The 15863-nt window shown below is 46.2% G+C and overlaps 1 protein-coding gene across 5 annotated transcripts in view; it reads right to left on the bottom strand.

The window, feature by feature from the left end:
• Positions 1–11020, bottom strand: part of NRG2 (neuregulin 2) — a 175226-nt gene extending 164206 nt beyond the window's left edge. For all 5 annotated transcript variants that reach the window (XM_087815924.1, XM_087815925.1, XM_087815926.1 and 2 more), the window contains exon 1: positions 10336–11020. In XM_087815924.1, coding sequence (XP_087672050.1) covers positions 10336–11020 — 685 coding nt within the window. The remainder of the gene's footprint in view (positions 1–10335) is intronic.
• Between the last annotated feature and the right edge of the window lie 4843 nt (positions 11021–15863).

The following is a 15863-nucleotide window of genomic DNA, read 5'->3' as shown; positions in this document are numbered from 1 at the left end:
ACAAACTCTTTCAAGGGGAGGGATCTTTGAACCATAGGAGGAAGGGTGATGTCTGCTAGAGTACCCTGAGTCATGTGGACAGAGCAGCACAACTGTCCTTTTCTGTTCTCCTCTCACAATGATGAGACTTATCCCTACCTAGAATGATTAGGCTGTTATTTAGCTTCCGAAATGAGAAAAGCAAACTCTTGTATTTTTCTTTAAAAAGATATGGTTCATAACCCTGGCCCAATGAAGACCATCAAACCAAACTTGTTTTCTTTTGGACACAGCTCCCTGTACTAGTTTCAAGTGACCCTTTCACAGAACAAACCTAGAACCAATGCCTTTAACTTTTACTCTGTACAAGCTCTGGGCCTAAGGCAGACCATTCATCAGAGGTCTTGAGGCTGTGACACCACACAGGAGAAGCACAGAGCCCACACTGTGTAGGCAAAGGTAGAAGCCGGGGTAAAACCAGCAGAAGTGAAAACAGTATTCCCAAGGGAACCAGTCTCAGCTTCAGCTCCCATTTGCCCTGTTAGCTGAGTGCATACCACGCACAGTGGAAACCTACTCAGATAATTTACATAAGAAACAAAGACAGCGAGCTCCCTCCCAATCTGGGGCCACCCATGTGCCTCCCTTTAGCTTACAAATTAGATTCTTTCCCAGCAGCAAGGAGTTTCTCTCAGAGGTGGTGCTATCTTGCTCTGCCCAGAGTATGATACCATCTGGCTCCACATTCTAGGATCTTCTCAGTATTGGCCTGAATCATCTGGGCTGAGCCTCGGAGGTGTCATCTGAAAGGGATTATTGTCAGTACTTGACCAGTGTGTAAGAGACCAGTGAGTATTACTAGCCTTTTTGGAGAAAGCACTCCCTTTTGAAAATGAGAATGGAGCCCTGGCCAATGCGGCTCAGTAGGTTAGAGCGTCATCCCATGCACCAAAATGTGGCTGGTTCAATTCCTGGTCAGGACACATACCCAGGTTGCGGGTTTGATCCCTGGTTAGGGCACATGCGGGGGAGTGGGGGCAGCCAACTGATGTTTCTCTCTCACATCACTCTCTCTCCCCCTTCCACTCTCTAAAAACCAATTTAAAAAACACAACAACAACAAAAGAAAGAAAATGAAACTTGGGAGTATGTATGGGAGAGGCCTTCTTGGAAAAACCCCATGTTTTGTCCAAAAGAACTGGACCTGAGAGGAACAGTCGGATCTGTCAAATGTGGTTCCACCCTCATAGGTACCTATCCCGGGCCTTGTTCCTTCCTTCTCACGAGGTTTGTCAGACCTAAAGTCCAAGGAAGAGTTAGAAACTTTGTACTAGAAATTTCTGGAAACTCCTCTGGTTCTTGGGAATGGGGGCTGAGGAATGGCTGTTACATTTAACAAAAGCAAGTATGACAGCAGCCCTAAGTAGGAAGGTGGGGAGCATGGAGGGATAAAGTGGGAAAGGTGCAGTCCCAGGTAAAAGGTTCTCAGAAATAAAACCACCCATATGAACAGACTCTAAATAGGAAACCAACTGCCTAGGATCCAGGAGATCGAGGCTCAATTCCAGGTCAGGGCACACGCGCAGGTTGCGGGCTCGACCCCCAGTGGGGGGTGTGCAGGAGGCAGCCGATCAATGACACTCTCATCATTGATGTCGCTATCTCTCTCTCCCTCCCCTTTCCTCTCTCTGAAATCAATAAAGACATTTTAAAAAAAAAGAAAAGAAAGAAACCAACTAAGAGTAAACCGTCTGACAGCTGCCTTTGGAAGTCCCAGTGTTCTTTAAAAGAAACTCTTCACTAATGGGCCTTGGATTCACCCTGTGACAATAGGATCATGTCCTGATCTGAGACTCCTTTCTTCCTTTTTAAAGAACTCTTCTTTTTGTTATTGTTTCCCCGCTGAAATCCAATCAACCAATAACAATGCTGGGCAAGTTGCACAGAATACAGCCCTGCTGGTTTTTCTCATTCAGAGACAGAAATCCAGACATGAGAGATCATCAACGAACGTACTTGTTTCATCCTGACTAGTAAATAAACTCTCCTCTCTAAAGCCATACAAAGTTACTCCAGAACAGAGCCATCAATTGGGCAGTGCTTGTGAAATCCATTACTGGTTTAAGAAATATGGTGGGGTACTTTACTGGGGTGATACTAATGGCCACAGGCACCAGTGGAAGGGACCCTAACTTGAGGAAGCTGAGTGCCATAGCCTTCTGCAAGGTGAGGACTAGCGGTCCTTAGGAGCTCTGAGCTAGAAGAGAATTCCCTCTAGAGAACCCCCGACAACCCCCACGGGAAACTTCTGCCCAGCACACATGGCAGAAAATGCCTCATTTCAAGGAAATGGCAGAAGAGTGGATATGCTTAAAGAGAGACATGAAGAAGCACTGGGTTCCCACTCCCTACCCTTTTATAAAAAAATAAATCTAAGAACCATAACTGGCCTCCAAACACCCCCAAGCTGCCTACTAGGCAAAAACATACAACCACCTCTGTTTACCATAGAAGACACCTGATCAGACCTCTTACCTCTGAAGCTATTCAGCTTGAGGCACAGAGTAACAGAGTCTGATTGGTCATTCCAGTGAGAGACCAGAATGGGGAATATCCAAAAAGCTCACATAGCAAGTGAAACTGGACATTTGCAGAATGCTAACTAACCAAGACAGAAAGGAAACACAGGCCAAAATATTGAAAAGTATGAGGAAAACTGCCTAGAGATAATTCTAAAACTTGAGAAAAGAGGATTACTTGCAAGGAAATAATACTATGGACTATCAAGGAAAAGAAAACTGAACTGAAACATAACCAAGAAGCAAAATTTCTGTCCTTTATCAAAATGTCTCAAGATGCTTTCCCTGGTTGGTCTGTCACTTAGCCTGGGCTGTCATTTGAGGAACCTTGAAATTTGTCTAGGGCATAAGTGGTCAGTAGAGAAAGCAAAAGGGCTCACTCCCTTCTTTCTTGGTAATAGTCATTAATCAATCATTTATTTAACCAAATATATATTTTAAATATGTCTTTATTGATTTCAGAGAGAGGAAGGGAGAGGGAAAGAGAGAGAGAAACATCAATGATGAGAGTCACTGATTGGCTGCCTCCTGCACACCCCCCACTGGGGGTCGAGCCCACAACCTGGGCATGTGCCCCGACAGGGAATCAAACTGTGACCTCCAGGTTCATAGGTTGGCACTCGACTACTGAGCCATGCTGGCTGGGCTACTTAACCATATTTTAAGTTACTGCTCCCAAAGATCTTACAATAAGGTGAAGGAGATAAGATATTGACCTATCAAAAAATAACTAAAATTTAATGCATGCCATTAAATGATAAGTGTCATATAAGCAATATAGGCCATAAATACTAAAACACCAAGAATAAGAAAAAATAAGGAATACCTGCCATTTCTCTTTCCTCCTGGGTATTTTCTGAACTACAAACACATCCCTCTGCTACTGAGAACACTGCTCTCTCCAAATGGAATAGCTCTCTCCAAATGGAATAGATTTAATCAGTCAATTTCGTTTGGTCCCTAAGCCACCCCCACCTCATGTATCTTTATTAGAATCCTATCTCATACTACTTCTCCAAGAAACTTTCTTTAATCCTCTAACCAGGTATAATCTTCCCTTTGTGACTCTTCCCTTCCTCCCCAAAGCGCTATGTCGGTATATCCTATGGCAGTCATCATATTCTGCATTGAATGACTGTTCTATCTTTGTACTTCTAGATTGTAAGCTCCTTGATGACAAGGACTGTGTCTGATGCAACTTCCCTAAGGCTCCTAGTTCTTGACAAAGAGCAAATATTCAAATATTTGTTGAAGCAAACATGTGAAAGATGGAATTGAGAGAAAGCTTTGGGATACCAAATTACATCACTGTCACAGTTGAATTAATGATATCCTGACTTTCCCATGGGCTGGACCAGGGATTTAGTCATGTGGTGACCTTCCTTTCATTCATTCAGTTCTGAGGAATGTTAGTTCAGCTTGGCTTCTGTTAGTTGGACCAAGATCAAGACTAAGACCAAGTAAAACATCCCAGCCTAAAAGACAAAGACAAATCCTCAGTCTGTATAAACAGAGCAGGAATGAAAAGAGGAGGGGAAGCCAATGTCCTCAGCACAGGGCAGGAAATCTGTGAAAGAAAAAGAGGACCTTTTAGGATTCTGTTTCTGAAGAGAAAATACAAAGTAACCCGAACATCACATCTTGGGGGGCGACGTTGCTAGTAGAATACAGAAACCTGCGGGGAAGCCTGTGCCTCGGCCACTCTGGAGAGGTCTGCAAGGGTAAACGGAATGTTAGCCACCTCCAGCCCCACCCCAGGAGGCAAGCAGCACAATGAGGTCCTGAGCGAAGGCAGAGAGAAGAGCTAACAGGCTCTGTCCCAGAGAAGGTCCCCGGAGAGGCTATTTGGATTTCACTGCATCTACAAATTGGGAAGGAATGTTACTGTAGAACGAAGCCCGTATGCCACACTGCAGGCAGCAACTAGCCAGAGAAAGAAGGTCCCTTAAGTTAACCTCATTTTATAATTACCAAAAAATCACAGCTGATCAGCACCAAATGACCTCAGTCCGTGTAAACCTGTCTTTTTGACCCCCAATTAGCAAAAGCTCCCCAGCCTTTGCCTGAGTCCAGCATGTCTTCTTCCATGTCATCCGAATGCCTTTTAATGACCCTCCAGGTTTGCCTCAGTTCCTACAGCCCCACGTGGGGCTCTAGCTCACCACGACTTACCTGTGTGCTGTTCTTTTTAAAGGACTCGACTTTCATTTCACTTAAGGCAATCATTTTGTCAAACTTGTCATAACTTAGTACTTCCACCAGTCAATTCATCTGCTTTCCCCAGTTTTCTAAAGAGTTCCTTATATCATCTCTTGAAATTCATAAACTGCATGCATTTCTATGTACAAATTCCAACAATCAAGTGGGGGAGGAGGGTTCATTCACTAGAAACAAGTAAGACAAAAATCCCCATTTCACAGATATCCAACCAATCTCAAAATCTGGGGGGAAATTTTTCACCTTTGGTGTAACAACACTTGAGACCTTGAAAAGGACAACCCAGGAACAGACAGTTGAAGACGGCACAGGTGGGGACTTCACTGATACTGACATCATCATTCCTTTTCCAAATTAATGGTCAAAATTGCCACATACCATGAGCCAGAAGGATTTAGAGGGTTAAGACTTCTCACTGTTTAGATTTGCATATTTGCGCTTTCCCTCTTTATCCAAATGGCAATTCCCTGATCCTCTGACATTTTAACACTACATTCAAATCAGTTACCTTAAATGCGCTACTTGAAACTAGTATTTGAGGGGCTAATTCCCCTGGAATCTTACCAGCTGTACAGCAATATGGTCAAAAGTCAAGCTCTTCATTAGCAACTGGGGTCTTTGGCTTCTAAATGAAAATCAAAGCAATCAGGCACCGTGGATTTTTCTCTTTCCATATATGGAATCATGTGATTTCCCACGTGGATGCTACTGTGAGATTAGCAAGAGTGTGAAACAGTAGGAACTGCTGTATGGGCACAGCTGCAGCCCCAAAGCTCAGGAACAAACCTTTGGTTTTCATCCTTTGAACATCCCGATTAAGACTCACTCACAAAAGTCACTGTCGTGGAAAACTTCTTAAAGGTAAAGTATCTATGAAGTAAGTTGGAATTTTCACTCCTGACCTGAGGGTTATCATTGTGAGGTAGGGTACTTAACTGGTTGAGATCTTGGATTAGGTTAAAAGGAATATTTATTACACGGGAAGAATTTATCATAAAATTAGCTAATGGCAAAATTAACATTCTCCATCTGTTAAAAAAGATAGAAGACTACTTTGAAAGCATTCTGCTTTTAGAGAAATATACATTTCAGTAATATGTTATTTTACAATTGCCTTAGAGCTGGGTAGCTGAGGACAGAGTGGGAGGGAGACTTTTCACCATTTTGAGCTATATAAATGTGTTATATATTCAAAAATATAAACACAATTTTATAAAGAAAAAACTAACTTGATGTGTTTGCTCTTAGGAAATGAATTTAAAATGTCCTCAATAATAAAAGATGGTAAAGAGGATTGGGACTGAGAAGTTAATCACCCAGTTAGTTAAATCACCACTCTCTCTAGTTTGCCATTTGTTAATTCAAACTGATAGTCCTTTTATTGTCTAAACAGAGGATTGGGGGAGTGGTAATCTACCCTCCAGAAAAGAGGGTCTTTCTTCTCCAGCGAGACCTTTAGTCTCCACTGCTCAAATCCCATTAACGCTAATCAACACAATGATTAAGCACATTGTGGTTGAGTACTCTGGTTGATAATGACTCCTTTGGAAGAAAGGTTCCCACTGCACAGGTAAAGGCTATCATCAGACTCAGCTTTTCAGCACAGTACTTCGTGTCACAGATCTGCAATTTAAGATTGTTTTAGTATTATTCTCGGAGGCTTGCTTTCTTAACCTCACTTGACTTCATCCTTTCAAAAGACACTTACGAGAGTCCTACGATAAGCCAGGGGCAGCATCCACTGTGAGGGCAGGAGAGCAAGGAGAAACAGGAACCCCACACAGCCTTGGCCGGGTGGCTCGGCAGAGCACTGCCCCGATACACCAAGGTTGTGGGTTTGATCCCTGGTCAGGGCACAGACAAGAATCAACCAATGAATGCAAAAGTAAGTGCAACAACAAATCAATGGTTCTCTCTCTCTCAAATAAATTTTTCTAAAAACTCATTTAAAAAATAAATAAAAAAGAACTCAAAGATAAGATATGGTTCCTGCCTCCAAAAATCACAGTCCGCTGAGGAAAGCAGCCACTGAAAGAATTAATGACATTCTGGTGGTAATTCTACCCTAAATCTATAACCAAGACGTGTACTCCTCACCACTAGGGCTGGTCAGTTTCTAATCTAGTTTCACTTTCCCATCTTCAGGCTGTATAGCACAGCTGGGTTTCCAGCTGGCTGGGGAAGAAAAGATTCTTTAAATAAACAGCATTTTAAAAATATGCAGTCATTTTTGCTATACTGAATTTTGTGGACCACCTTTCTCTATTATGTGAATCTAAGCACCCAATTAATTTCAAATGACCCTAAAGAATGTGACATCCCCCAGGAATATACCTTTTCTGTCTTCAACAACAAAGTACACTATACTTTGGAAGAAAACTACAAATCAGAAAGTCCCAAAGGAAGAATGATCTTTTTTTTTTTTATGCTATCTACTATGTCTATTCAATAAGAAAACAGCTTTAATTCACATTTACATATATGTGTGTGTGTATATATGTGTATATATATATGACAGCAACAAGTTATATATGCAACCATTGCTAAAAACGGAGGATTACTTGAGGAACAGGATACTTTTATAGCAGTGTACAGAGTTGCTAATCCCTGAGCCTCCTTTCTATTTTTCCTCTCCTCTTCTACAGAAGGCTCAGAAAACTCCTCCATGTACGCAATCTTCTTAGAAATGCAAAGATTTTACTCAAGTCTTTATAAACAGAGGTAGTCATTTTGGATGAATGATACACATTAGATCTGTAAAAATGCCCCTCTGGCAGGTAGTGTTATTCCAGGAGGGCCTCACAGGCTTCGAGTCAACATTTCAGTTGCAGTGAAATTAGCCATTTATGAGGACCTTTTAGAAGGGGTCCAGCGTGACCCCCGAGTTGATGCTACTGAGGATGTGCCAACTTTCAAGCATAATATTTCCCTCTACATAGTACATTATCCTGAAATCCTGGCCCACCAAAACAACTTTCTAGATCTCCCTAGGAACCACACCTTTTAGAACCCAGACACACTCAGAGCTGAAACTGGCTAAACAAAGTAACTATTCAACCACAGTTGCTCAATATAACGGCCATGATGACAGTCCCCGAATGCCAGTTTCCCTATTTTGCAATGGGCAAATGTGCTCCAAGGAGAAAATGTTCCCAATGACCCTGAGGCCCAGAGGGCTTTCTTTGGAGATAGAAAACAGAAAATGAATTTGTTAGTTATTTCCTGCTGAGCACAAGGAAGGTGTTGTGGTTAGTTAGGATGATTTTGTTTCCTTATTTAATATACCATTACCAGGGCATGTTTTCTTTAACCACATAGTAGAAAATAAGAAAATTCAGTTTATGCTCTTCTGTCATATTATCACCAGTTCCACAAGTTTCTTCTCACAATTATGTCCTTTAATTTCTACTCCCCTTATATAACCCCCCAAAATTGACATGTATCTATTTACTATCGATTCAAAGCAAATATTTTTGCATTCATTCTAAAATGGTTACCTGCATGCCATTCCTGGTCCTGGATAATTTGTGATGTGTCAGGGCCTTTTCTTTAGCAGTGATTGCAGTCCTAAATTGATCTTTTTTGAGAGCTGTACTACACACGTGCTATTTTAATCATACCAGATGATCATAACCTAAAAGCAGACTACATTTCTGACACCCAAATCTTCATGATCTCCACATTCAACTCTTAAACTCTTAAATGCTCACTAAAACAAACAAGATATAACTGAGGGTTGGGGGTGTGCTGGAAGTAGAGAAGCCAGTTACTCTGTGGGGTTATCTGACAATTACCATCGGGTCTCAGTGGAAGAGACTGGCAATGTGCCCTGTGCATATTCAGGAGCAACTCACCAAAATTCAAAACAGAAGCTGTCCTTGGACAAGGTTCAGTAAATGTTTTTACTATCTATTTCCCACTGCATAATACAGTTCCAGAGCTCCCCAGGGGATCTCAGATAAAATACTTAGCAGAATAAAAAATTAAAAATTCTTAACTGGTCTCAACTTGTCATCATAAAACATTTTAGAACATAAAACCAACATTAATGATCAGTCAACAATATCCTACAGAACAATGTCAGAGAGAGAAACTGCTGTTATCACCAAATGTTTTTCCCTTCTTATTAAGACACTGCAAGATTTTTCTAATTAAAGTAAAGTGATCACAGTTGAAATTACTGCCTAGATATACTCCCATCACTAACTAAAAATTGTCTTTTGAAGGACAGGGGTGGTGGTGATAGTGGGGGAGCCAGGAGGAAGGAAGCTTCCAAAAGCCAAAGGCACTGATCTAGAAAGACGAAGGCAGCAAAACTTCCAATGAGCTGTTCCACATTCTTTGCTACTTACTCAAAGCCTCGTTACACTACCCAGAATCAGTAAACTGGGTAAACACACCAACTGCTACGACAGTCCAGGGCATCTACCACAATTCAGTGATTACACAGCTCAGGGTCACACCACAAGCATCAAATTCAGCCTTAGTTGGGGCAAAATGAAACCCCAACATCAATAAGCAGAAGACAAGCTAACACCACATACTCCAGTATGGGGACAATTTGGTTTAAAATATCTTCCTGAGAAGAAGTAAGTACTAGATTCAGGAAACAAGAAGAAAAGAACTCTTAAAGGGACATTTCTTTGACTTTTGACATGGGAGACCTCATCCCCAGCTGCACAGAAGTACAGATTCCCGTGTTTGGTTTCTCACCACCTGCATTCCTGTGCAGCGCCCAACATCATGAAGATGAGCGATGCAGTCAACACATCCTGCCAGTAAGATGTCAGAGCTGAACTTACAGCACTGGGCAGAAGTTACTCTATTTCATCGTCATCACTATTAACAGACCTAGTAAGAGATCCCAGAGACAGCCCAGAGAAGTGTCTGCTCGCTCGTCCTGGAGGTTGAGAGAAGGCAATCATGACTGAGAGAATCACGATGGAGAAAACAACCTGAGCCACATGGAGAACAGAAAACAGGAGCAGAAAAAGTCCAACTCTGCCTGCGCCAGCGGTGTGGCTGAGCAGACCCGGGAACCCGGGAGAGGAAGGAGGGGGCGGGGGCCATCATTCCCGAGAACTTGCAAGCGGAGGCCTTCGCAGCCTGGGAGCCTGCCCAGCTGCTCCTGCAGACCCTGCCAGCCCGGCCAAGGCAGGCCCGTGGGAGCAGAGCGGGCAAGGCCTCCGAGAGCCGCTCCTGATTCACTGAGCCTCGGGCCAGCACCGCCCGGACCTCTCCGTTTTTCCTGCCTCTACTGGGCTATGATGGCAGCTTTCCAGCCCCACATGCCATACATCAGCCGCAGATCCCTGCTGGCAGAGGCCAGCGCCTCCCCCCCGCCCTTCCCCACGCCTGGCACACTTCGAGCCTTACCCTCTTTCTCCCCAATCTCAACCCCCTCACCCACCCGTGCCAGGCGCCCTGCCCAGGGGCGGCCCCACCCCCAGCGGTCGGGCGCTGCCAGGCCCGGGCACCTGCAGCACCTCCCCGCCCCACCCCCATTCTCCACCACCTCGCCCCTCCCCCCTTTCTCGGGCCGAGAGAGGGGGCGACTCACCGCAGTCGGTGCACAGGATCTTGCCCACCTCTTTCTTGAGGTTTTTGCCGTTGGTGTCGAGGGGGGCAAAAGCCGTCTTAAAGACTAAAGGCTGCTCCGTGGGCTCCAGGAAAAAGATGTAGCGCTGGTTCCTTTCGAGCGGCGCGCAGGAGCCCACGCTGATCACCTGCTCGCGCTGCAGCCCCCCGCTCCGGAGCGGCCACTTGTCCAGCACCTTCACCAGCGCCACTCGACCCGAGGCGGGCGGCTCGCGGGTGCTGTTGGAGCTGGACCCGCCGGCCGGGGCCAGCCCCTGCACCTTGCCCTCCACCACCACGGGCGCCTTGTACGCCTGGTCCTGCACTGACTTGAGGCTAGGCGAGTAGCAGGCAAGCGACACACCGAAGAGCAGCATGGAGAAGCCGGGGGCCGGGTCGCGCCTCATGCCGCCGGCGGCTGCGGCTCGCGAGCGGGCGGCGGCTCTCCGGGCTGCGGGGCTGCGGGGCTGCGGCTGCTGCGGCGGCCGCGGCTCTGGGGGCGCAGCGGGACGGGAGATGCTGCTGTGGCTGCTGCTGCTGCTCCTGCTGCTGCTGCTGCTCTCGCTGCTGCTGCTGCTGCTCCTCTTGCTGCTGCTGTCGCTGTAGCTGCTGCACGGAGCCTTCTCCAGTGGCGGCGGCGGCAGCGCTGAGCAGCAAACCTGCCGCATCTGGCCAGGCCATTTGGGGGGCTCCGCCGCTCCGCCGCCGCCGCCTTGGGAGGGGAAACAGAGCCTGCTGGAAAACCGGAAACAGCGTAACGTTAGTGCCTCCGAGCCCTCCACCCGCAACCCGGGGACGTGGCCCAGCGAGGGCAGGGGGCAGGGGGCAGGCGGCGAGCGGGCCGCGGTGCGCAGCGCGGAGCCGCGCAGCGCTCGCACCCTGCGCGCCGGGACCTGGAGGAGGCTGCGGAGGATGGGACGCCCGCCCACTTGCTCTCTCGCGCCCCCTCTACCTCCGGACGGAGCGAGGAGCGCGGCTTCTGCAGGGGAAGCTTGGGACTGCACTGCTTTTGGGCCCGCAGGGGTGCGGGAAGGATCGTGCCGCCCTTTGCTCCTGGAATTTATCGGCGTGACTGCGGGGCGGTGCGTGAGGAGGGGGCGGAGCAGAGACGACGGAGTCTGACCTTGTCCTGCGAATGTGGGAGTGGGACGCAGGGCGCGCCCCTGTCTTTGGCCCCTGGCTGCCGCTGGCGAGGTGGCGGTCCAGCCTACCTCCTCCTGGCTTGTCCCCTTCCCGGGGAGGACCCTAAAAGCCGGAGGACCCGTACCCGAGCCCACGTGCCCGGCCCTGCCACCGCCAGGTGAGCGCTGGAGATTCGAGTTGAGCGGAGGAGCATCCGAACCCTGTCGTTTGGGAAAGAGTTGGGGCTCCATGGGGTCTGGTCTCGGCATTGAGGACACCTGACCAGGGGTGATGGTTGGGAGAGGGTCCAGCCCCCGCAAGATCTGGGCTCTCTCCAGCCGCCAGGGGGGACCTGGCTGCAACCTCACCGTTTAAAAAGCCGCTGCCTAAGGGGATGGGGGCTTCCTGGAGCCAACCTGGGAGCCAGAGCCTGTCAGGCCAGAGGCTGCTCCGCAGGAAATGGTTTCTTTTTAAAAAGTAAGGTGCTTACAAGAGTCAGGAGAATTTGCTCCACTGGAGTCCGTATCTGATTTTAAAAAGCAAGTCCATGATCCGCTCTCTTCCTATGAAAAAGGCTCCAGGAAGTTTTCAGTACGGAGCTTATATGCTTGAAGGATGTGGAGCTCAGGAATTCCAGTGAGGTTTTGGAGGATTTTATCCCTGGCTGGGCCCCGCAGGAGTCCGGCCCAAGGATGTCTGACTTAGGCTGGGACTGCTATTCGGAAAAGGAAGGAAGGAGCTCGACCTTCCCTCCTGGCTCAGAGACTCCTCAAGCTTAACATACCCAAAGCCAGCGGCAGTATGTCTCCCACACTACTTCAAATTCCCTGTCATTTTTAGTGGCACCGTTTTATACTTGGCAACTCAATCCATTCCAATAAATCCCTTAGTCTCATCTTATATTCCCTCATCTAATCAACCACCCAATCCTTTGGCTTTGCATTTTTAAAATAGCTCCGATTTGTCTAGCTTCTCCCCAACTGTGCCGTGAATACTGTAGGTCCAGGTGCCCATCGTCTCTCACCTGGACAACTGCAAAGCCTCTTAACCGGTCTCTACACCTCACCTCATCACCCCTCCTCCATCACCCACTGCGAAAATGATCTTTCTAAAAATAAAATGTAACTGTGATTTGCTAATGCCACTGCTCTCAGGAGTAAAGTCCAAGCTCCTCAGCATATGACTCCGTGGGCTCCCTGGACCTACCTATCTCCACACTCTGGGAGCCTACCACCTACCCTCTCAGTCCTCACTCAGCACGTTGCAGTTTCTCGGTGTGCTTCTGCACACACTGTGTCCCCCTCCCTTCTGTCCCAACACACTTACATGATGGGACTAACCCTTCCTCCTCTGCGTTACCATGTGCCTCATACATATTCCTGCGCTGACCTATACTGTACTTTAAGCAACTGTTAACTGGGCTGCAATAGACCCATCAGGCCAGGCATCTTAATGGTGGGACTATGTCCTATTAGCCCTTGGATTCCTATCCGATGGGGCATAGGATATGGAGCAGCAAATCTTTAGTGAACTGAAGATCCGCTTTCCTAAAGGCACAGCCCATCTTGTTGGCCCCTTCAGTGTCCCGCTTTTCATTTCACAGATCACAGATCTTGTAAATCATAGAACGTTGCTATAAAGAAGATCACTACTCCACCCTCTCGTTTTTCAGTGGAAATAACAGTCCCAGGCAGAAAAGGGGACTTCCTCAAGATCACACGCAGTCAAGACTGTTCTCAACAGTCTGTTTCTGAGACCAGAGTAGTGAGGAGGAGTTTGTGCTCTGGGGTCAAGAGAGCTGGGCTTCAACCCAGTTTTTTCGCTTACTAACTTTAAAGGCAATTTTTTTTTTTAATCTTTATTGATTTCAGAGAGGAAAGGAGAGGGAAATAGAAACACCAATGATGAGAGAGTCATTGGAGACTGAGCCCTCAACCCGGGCATGTGCCCTGACCGGGAATCGAACCTTGATCTCCTGGATCCTAGGTCGACGCTCAACCGCTGAGCCACATCCAGCCGGGCTTCGCTTAGTAACTTTAGATGAGTCTATGTCACTCTCCAGGCCTTAGTTTCCTCGCCCATATAATGGGGGTAATAAGAGGGTCTGCTACTTAAAGTTGGCTTTTTGCTCATTATAAAAATGGTCAGTGTATATCCAGTTGAATGGCTCCTCTGTGCCAAGCACCAAGGCACGGCCCTGGCCACTGGGGAGACTGCAGTGAACCAAACTGACACTGTCTCTGCTCTCAAAGCTCATGCTCTGGCTGGGAAGACAGCAGTAAACAAGTAGAATAGAATTAAATTACTTAGAGTGACACCCGTTCTGAAGGTAATAAACAGGATGAAATGATAGGAAATAGTGGAAAGGAGAAAGGGTAGATCTACTCGGATAAGGGGAGGTTTCTCTGAGGAGGTAACATTTAAACTGAGACTAGAAGGATTTGATGTAGATTATGTGAGATGAGTGTGAAGTGCTTAGAACAATGCCTGGTGCAGAGCAAGGGCCAAACTTAAGATTGAATATTACTGATATTTTACTTATACCAGTGGTTTCCAATCTAAGAGCTGAGAATCTCTAGGTGGTGTGTAGTTATTGAGCACTAAGACTTTCTGTATATTTTAAAATGCAGTGCAGCCCTAGCCAGGTAGATCAGTTGGTTAGAGTGACAGCCAGTACTCCAAAGCTGTGGGTTTGATCCTCAGTCAGGGCCCATACAAGAATCAATCGATGAATGCATAAGTAAGTGGAAACAAATTGATTTCTCTCTTTCTCCCTCTTCTCCCACTTCCTCTCTCTCTCGAAAAACAATTTTTAAAAAAATCTTTGTATAGAAAATGCAGTGCAACTTTTCAATAGTAGATGCTGCCCAGCCGGGCGTGGCTTAGCGGTTGAGCATCGACCTGGGATCCAGGCGATAGGGGTTTGATTCCTGGTCAGGGCACATGCCCGGGTTGCAGGCTCAATCCCCCATTGGAGACATGCAGGAGGCAGTTGATCAATGACAACTGTCTCATCACTGATGTTTCTCTCTCTCTCCCCCCTCCCTTCCTCTCTCTGAAATCAATAACGATATATACTTTTTAAAAACAGTAGATGCCACTGGGAGGAATACAAATACATATTCTTGCCCTGGCCGGTGTGGCTCAGTGGTTAGAGTGCTGACCTGGGCACGGAAGGGTCACGGGTTCAATTCCTGGTCAAGGACACATACCTCGGTTGCAGGTTTGATCCCCAACTGCAGCGAGAGCGGGAAGTAACCAGTGGGTGTGTCTCTCTCACATCGATGTTTTTCTCTCTCTCTCTCTTTTTCTCCCCCTCTTCTCCCCTCCCTTCCACTCTCTCTAAAAATCGATGGGAAAAATATCTTCAGGGGAGAATTTAAAAAATACATATTCTCACCCTGGCAGGTTTGGCTCAGTGGTTAGAGCACTGGCCCAGGCACTGAAGGGTTGATTTCCAGGCTAGGGAATCAATGTGTCTCTCTCACATTAATGTTTCTCTCTGTCTCTCTCTATCTCCTTCCCTCCCTTCCATGCTCTCTAAAAAAAGCAATGGGAAAAATATCTTTGGGGAGGATTAACAAAATCCAAAAAGCATTCTGTCTCTCTTTTTCTCACATAGCCATTCTGAAGTATAACAAGACACTGTCTAGTATAGAGAAGACTGAACCAAGGCAGAGAGGAGTGGCAAGATACACTACCATTTTGTCTTTTTTAAAAAAAGATAAATATATAAATATTTGCAGAGCATAGATTACCTTTGAAAAGACAGCAGTAATTAAAACAATAGTTGGCTCTAGAAAGGGCACTGCGTGACTGAGAAATGGGGTACAAGAAGGATGCTTTTCACGGTACCCCCTTGTACCTTGTGAATTTGTATCAAGTTCATATCCTACCTATTCAAAAAAATTTTAAGAGGGGTCCTCTAAATTTTTACTGTCGCTTAATTTTGTGTGTGTTGCTTAATTTTTATCATGTATTTTCTCAATCAAAAGCTAATTAAAAGAAACAAACAAACAAAAACCTACTTAAAGTAGGACTATCGTTATATGGGATTCCTTGAAATTTTTTTTTACCTTAAAATGAGATGCTCATGCTTAAAAGGGTTGGGAATTATTTCACAATAATTTTATCTTCTTTAACATGCAAAGATTTTTTCTAGAGATCCCAAGTCTACCAGAATTCCTGCAGCCACAGAAGATGGGGACTTGGGCAGAGACTTCTAAAAGGGTGCCTGTCCAGTGTCCCCAAGGTGTGATGTCTATGAGGACGGGCTTCAGGCATTTCATACAGAAGAGCAAGGTATTTGTTTTCCTGGGACAGCCTAATTCTATATTGACTTTTTCCTGGGGATAACAGTGAATTAACATGCATGTCTTAGAAAATAAA

Source organism: Miniopterus natalensis, chromosome 4, assembly GCF_054644295.1.
Source record: "Miniopterus natalensis isolate mMinNat1 chromosome 4, mMinNat1.hap1, whole genome shotgun sequence".
Lineage (NCBI taxonomy): Eukaryota > Metazoa > Chordata > Mammalia > Chiroptera > Miniopteridae > Miniopterus > Miniopterus natalensis.
The sequence above is the reverse complement of the archived record's forward strand: the minus strand, read 5'-3'. Positions and strand labels throughout refer to the sequence as shown.